The sequence below is a fragment of the Melopsittacus undulatus genome, chromosome 10, assembly GCF_012275295.1.
Source record: "Melopsittacus undulatus isolate bMelUnd1 chromosome 10, bMelUnd1.mat.Z, whole genome shotgun sequence".
Lineage (NCBI taxonomy): Eukaryota > Metazoa > Chordata > Aves > Psittaciformes > Psittaculidae > Melopsittacus > Melopsittacus undulatus.
The window spans coordinates 35,123,624-35,130,082 of NC_047536.1; the positions used below are offsets into that span (position 1 = coordinate 35,123,624).

At 46.3% G+C, this 6,459-nt stretch overlaps 1 protein-coding gene across 1 annotated transcript; it reads right to left on the minus strand.

The window, feature by feature from the left end:
- Positions 1 to 1,773: 1,773 nt before the first annotated feature.
- SLC35C2 (solute carrier family 35 member C2) lies at positions 1,774 to 4,860 on the minus strand. The gene is given in 10 exon segments (XM_031054506.2): positions 1,774 to 2,630; positions 2,776 to 2,830; positions 2,832 to 2,909; positions 3,591 to 3,766; positions 4,100 to 4,183; positions 4,437 to 4,488; positions 4,490 to 4,538; positions 4,540 to 4,604; positions 4,786 to 4,824; positions 4,827 to 4,860. Coding segments are annotated over 10 exon segments (747 nt in total). The 5' UTR covers positions 4,854 to 4,860; the 3' UTR covers positions 1,774 to 2,508.
- Between the last annotated feature and the right edge of the window lie 1,599 nt (positions 4,861 to 6,459).

Sequence of the window (6,459 nt, forward strand, 5' to 3'; positions counted from 1 at the left end):
GAAGTGATTCTGAAAGGCTCAGAAGTGCAATGGATTTGAGAAAACATTTGAGAGAGACAGCTCTGGCTAACAGGATGGTTGTGCCTCACTGCTTTGACATAAACCTTTGTCCATTTCTCCAAAGTACCTATACTGCTTCTGCATTTTGTTGCCTCTGTGCCTCAACTCTCCATCTCCTTTAATAGAAGAGCCCTGAAATTTGTGATGGAGAACTGGTCTCCGGTCACTGACAGCAGCAAGTACAGACAGCACAGATCGCAGGATCTGCCCATCCTTCCTCACAGTACTCCTGCCAGTGCTGAGCAAGTGATACAGGGCACATAGACAGTGGATGCAGGTGAACAGAAGTGGAAGCAAGCAGATCTTGGACCAAGAACAGCAAGGCTAGCACAGGAGGTGTGGGGAGCATACTGTTCTCTCTCCCTTGCAGAGTTTAGGCTCTCACCAGAAGCTGTCACAAAAGCAAGATAAACCCACAAACAATAGGGACCTTTCATTTTCCTTCCAGGTTTCCCAGCAACACCAAGCACTCAACAACAGTTTAGAGTGCAAAAGCCCCTTTGTGGTCAGTTAATGGCAGGAAGATGAAGATACTTAAGTAGAGCCATTCACTACTTATTGTTTGGTAATCCCAGTCAGGCATCTGCAGCAATGACATTCATACCCAACACTAAACTGCTTTTAATTGCAAATGTCTATGCTGGAACTCTGAAACTCCAGTGAAGGAGATGCATTTCCATTCTTATTTTACAGATCTACAGCTACCCGTGCACACATGGCTGTGAATGCATGACAGCAAACAGGGTGAATGCAGCTGGAATCATCACAAGTCCCAGCTACTGGAAAATCCATCTAGGGGCAGACCAAACTATTCTTAGCTCCAGGCATCCTACTTGACAAACAAGATGCCAGCCTGGCCTGAACGCTTGGTTCAATAGCTTTATGTGAGGTAGCTGCACCACCTGCTGTCTACTCTGAAGGAAGTTACCAGTGTCTATTAGAACATCATTAAAAATTATCATTATTAACAAGAGTTTTCTTCTTCAGAGTTAGTTTTTTGCAGGACATGCTCTTGATCAAAGACACCAAGAAAGACTACATATCTGAAAACTATGATGCAAGATCAACAGAGTGACAGTCTCATCAAAATGATTCAGGTTCTCAGAGTACAGGGAGTTCACTTTAGCATCAAGCTCCATTCAGGAGGAAGACTGCACTGTTGTCCCTTTGGGAAGCTCTCTCAGGGTATTTTCACTGCAAAACCTCCAAAAGCTAGCACCAAACAAAACTGTCAAGAGGAGGCCATGCAAAAGAAAAAAAAAAAGGCCACCTGCCCAACAGTACTTGTGGTTTAGCAGGAAACAAAAAGACATCTTAAATCCTGCACCACTCCCCTTTCCTGGACAAGGCTGCAGCACTAGCTCTTCCAATCCAACAGGGCAAAGAGGAAAGATTTCTACAAAACCCCACAACACTAGAAGTCTTTTTAGGATGCAGCACCTTGCTTGTGCATCATGGCAGAAAGCTCCCTTGGCTTGCACAAATATGACAGCTGCAGAAAGATCCCCCTAGTCCTAGAGATAAAAAGATCATGCTCATGGGCAACTGTTTTGCATGTTAGGCCTCAAAAATAATTGGGCATGCAAGATCAGTGTGGGTCTAAAAGAAAAGCAGCTCAGAAGACACATGACCTCTGCTGCAGAAGCATATGTGCATAACATGTAGACAAAAGAGAATCAGAAAAAGTTTATTTAAAAAAAGAACACCCCCCCACCCAAGCACCCACATACTTTCAGACAAGCTTATTGCTTAAATTAGATCTCCTGTGATATTGTTCTACCTCCCCTTAGCCTGTGGGGCCATAAGTGCGCACACATCTCTGTCCTTCCTCCAACCAACATCATTTGGCTATGTTCAACTGGTCCCAAATACTAGCATTTAATTCTCTCCATACTGTGCATAAAAACATGGAGATTACCAAGCACAAAGGCTCCTTCTCACGAAGACAAGTCTACTGATATATATGTAGTCATCTGCTCCCACCAAGATGGAAGGTCCTACTTAGCAGAACAGTAAAGAAAGTATGGGATGGTTTATCTACCTTCTCTTTTGAAGCCAAAGCTCAAACAACGCTCAAATCATACTGAACCACTCAGCCTGTAGTGCAGACATATCCATGCTCATTCTACAGCTCATGATCTATGCTCTCAATATACAGCCTTCAGGGATTCCACAGTAAGCCTCCTATAGCTTTTTCCCAGTCTCACTGCACTGTTCTACTTCCACTGAACCAGGACTCATCTTCCAAGTTCACTCTCTGTGAAAGGGATTTTGCCTGTTTCTTGTCCAGCGTCTACAAATCCACACTGTAGAAGAGCAGCAGGACAATCATATCAGGCCCTGGCTCTTTTGGGTGGTCACAGGCAGAGACTCTAGTACCTTCCTCCTAGGCTGCTGTCAATCAGGTTTGGTAAGAACAGAGCAGAAGGCTTTGTGCTTCATGTTCAGTCAGTGTTGCTGTGGGGTTTCAAGATCCTCTTCCTCCTCCTCACCATGTTCAGTGGGGCACAGCAGCAGCTTCAGGTCAGGGTCAGAGCTGGCCTCTTTGTGTAGCTTCAGTGACTTTTCACCTGCATGTAGACAGCCCATTTAGTGACAAACTCACCAGGGGACGCATCAAACCTGGCGCTGTCAAGGAGCTGGAAATAGATACAGCTCCTATTCAAGCTGCCAGACTGCCTACAGAAAAATAGGTGGGATTTAAAACAGAATTACCTTTGGAATTCATGGCTTTGAGAATGACATGAAGGGAGATTCCTGACAGACAGACAGACAGCAAAGCCCAGCCAGCTCAAGAGACTGAGGTGGTCTCCCAGCAAATGTGTGGCAAGGAACAAAATGCAGATTTCCTGTGGAAACAAAAAACCGTGAGTGGTAGGGCAGAACCTGAGGGGATACGCACAAGATGTTTTACAGCCCAAGCCCAAATCACGATGTCAGGCTGCTAATTTCCATCAGCATATTCTTCCACATGCAGGGAGTTATAAAAACAGTTTCTAGAAACAGAACTACCTGTTGAACTGGGATGTGGGATTTTCAGTCCTCTGACTGCACAACTTAGCTACATGGGAATTCTGTGACTTCCAGATCAGACAAATTTCACAAGTTACTGTTCAACTCAAAAGTATGTATGTGGATTCCTCAGTGGAGGGGTGAATGTGCCAAACTAAAGACATAGCTAAAAAGCAGTGGCTTGCTCATATCCAGATCTGATGCAAGAGACCTTCTTACCCCTTCTCCCTCCCCATCCACTGCTCGTGAGGCCCACATGTTTTAGTCTATCCCAGATACCACTGAACTTTGGACCTTAATGATATTTTTTCTAGAATAGCCACCAGTCTCTAACCCTTGCTATCAGGGACCAAGGGACTTCACTGCAGAGACTGCAATGCAAAGCATCAAGCTCTTGTGCAAGAGTAAAAGTAACAGGAGATGATTTCTAAGGCTCCAAGGAAGTTCCCACCATGTGAGGGCCATTAGGGACAACTGGGTTCTTGCCTTCTAGCATTAGCACAGGAACCATGCCTTACCTTAAAAACACCAGCAATGGAAAGGGTGAGACTAGATGTTCTGGAAACCAAGAGAAACTCAGAAAAGCCTAGACCAAAGGCAAGAATTCCACCCAAGAACAGCTCCCCTACCAGACAGAACAGCATTCCTGCTTCATGAAAATGGAAGAGCTTCTCCGATACGGACAAAGGCAGGCCTAGGAACAAGAGAGTGAGTCACAGCATATGTTTCCCAACTCCCAGGACTCCTCACAACAAGTCAGGGGTGATGTGTTCACATTCCAATGATAATATGGAGCCAGTTCCTCACAACCTTCCACAAGCGTGGCAGGCTACTTTTCCTATGAACACTTTAATGTTCTGCCAGCATAAGGCATATCTAGGTCCTTATAATTCCAGGTCTCAAATGGCTTTGTAAAGTTCATAGCTGTTCACTTATCTAAATGAATCATCTTAAACAAAGAACTGCTAAGCAATCTCCCCAACCACTCTACAAAGCTATCCCTGCTTTCTCCTGCTAACTCACATACCCTCAGACACTGCAAAGAGTGGGAAGAGCCCCAGGAACATGAGTAGCTGCAGGTGAAACCTGGTATCAATGGGGTTCTGGAGTCCTGAAAGAGCAACAGACCAGGTAGCAACAAGCCAGGGTTTAACACAGTGCCTAGAGCCTTTATTAGTGCCATCCCTAGTACTTTGTAATGCTCATACTTGTGCTGTCTCAGATGCCAAGCCATCTTTATTACCCATCAACAGATAATCTTTGCCCCTTACACAAGATGCTTTGTTTCTGCAGCAAGGGCTACCATCTCCTTAATCCTCTCCCTGCTACCAGCACCACCCCACACTTCCTAACACCCCACATACCCAACTCAGCCTTTTGCATAAGTACCTGCATGAGAGTCCAGCAAATACCCCCAAATGAAAGAGGCACACAGCACCACCACAAACCCCCATGTGTTGAACTGTGGACTTGTAGGTGAACATGAAGAGGTCCCCAGTGATAAGCAGAACCACCAGCAGCAATGCTACCTTCTGGATGAGAGCAAACACAAAGTCACTACAGACTCCTGGAACTGAACAGAGACAGCTACTTTCTTTCAGATTCATTTACAAAGCTGCACTCTTCCTCTACATGTATGTTGCTTGTGCATGTACTGCCTATGTTGCTAGACCTGACTTTCTTCCTCCCTAAGGGATTGTGTGGGACCCTTACCACTTCCTCCAGCTTGAAGAGCAGTGAAAAAAAACAGGATTAAGAGAAATGGCAGAGGAATTGGTCATTGTGTAGCTGTAAGGACCAAAATACACTATCAGTCTCCTCCTTCCCAGCAAAGTACTATTAGGAACCAGATCACCCACTTCTACATTGCTACCAACAAGCTATCACTGTCCCTGCATGCTGACCCCACTGAGCCAGACACTCATCTGAAGGAAGTGACCCTTTCTAAAGCTCATCAGATGATGGGTGTTTGTACTCACAGGGAGACAGTGATGTATAGGGAGCTCCAGTTACTCAGCCCAATATCCAAGGAAATTGACAGAGCTAAGGTATCAAAGAAAAAAAAACCTTAAGTTAAATGTCTTTTGCTGCATTAAAACCACAAAAACAAAACAAAATAATCCCAAACAAAAACCCAAAACCATTCAACCAACCAAAACCTTGCTACTTGACCAGAAACACAGAGAACAGACTTGGGGAAAACCCCAGAACACCTTCCTCAGGTTTACTCTTCAGTACCAACACAGCTCAGAGATCTTCAGTTCTTTACCGTCCTCTTCCCTGTAATTTGAGCTGGACTCAGCACTGCATTCTGAGCAAACTGTGCTGAAGCCCAGAAGTAACACCTGCCCTCCCTGTGAGGAAAAACATGGTGGACTTGGACAGTCTGTTCTGAGTGTATCACAGCATGAGAACTAGTGAGTATGAAGGGCTACTGCAAGGAAGCTAAAGAAGTAAGTCCGGCAACAGTCCTCAGCATCCACATGCAGCTCTTGTTACAGTGTATGCTCCTTGGTTACAAAAGCTTCCTACCACAAGAAACAGCTTTACTAATCACAGGGTAGGACACTGAGAAGCAGCATTGCTACAGCTGTGGAGAAAGCGTTTCTCAAAAAACCATGGGGCATGATACCTAAGCTATTGCAAACCTTGCCCAAGATCTTAGATACATACTGTTCTGTGCGAGGCAGTACGATGGCAACTGAACCAACATCATACACAGCCAAAGCACTGATGCAATGGCTAAGCTGTGTGTTCTGAGGAGCTTCACTCCTCAGCTACAGCAGTTCTGTGTGTCACATATGATAAACTTCTGCATCATGAAGACTAAGTTCCAACCAGAGCAAGATCCTGAAATAACATAAATGCATGGCTTGATACCATGTTAAAGAGGAAAAAATAACTTGCAGAGACAATTTCCAGAGATACTGTACAAGGTTCTCATTATTTGTTTCATGTGCCAGTGGCTCCTTTAGAAAAACACATTTAGTGAGGCCTCTCCACGTTCTAACCAGTTTTTCTCAGGCCCGATAAAGACAGCGCCTCTGAAGCTAAAGCTTTAAGCAACGCCTCCACCTACCCCGCACCCGGCGAGAAACGCACGCCCGCCCCAGAGGCGCGGCAGGGACCCGCTTGCTGATGATCACGGACGGACCCGGCCCGGAAGCCGCAGCAAACGAGGCTCGGAAGAGGCCCGAGAGGGCGCCCCGCTCTCGTGCCCCAGCCCCAGCCCCTCCCTCGCCGGCTGTACCTGCGGGGGCCGCCCGCCTGAGGCAGTCGGCCCAGGAGAGCGCGGCCCGAGGCCGGCCAGAGACCGAGAGACCGGACGGAGATGAAGAGGAGGTGCAGCAGCGTCGCAAGTAGCGGGGAAGGAAAGCTCTGCGGGAC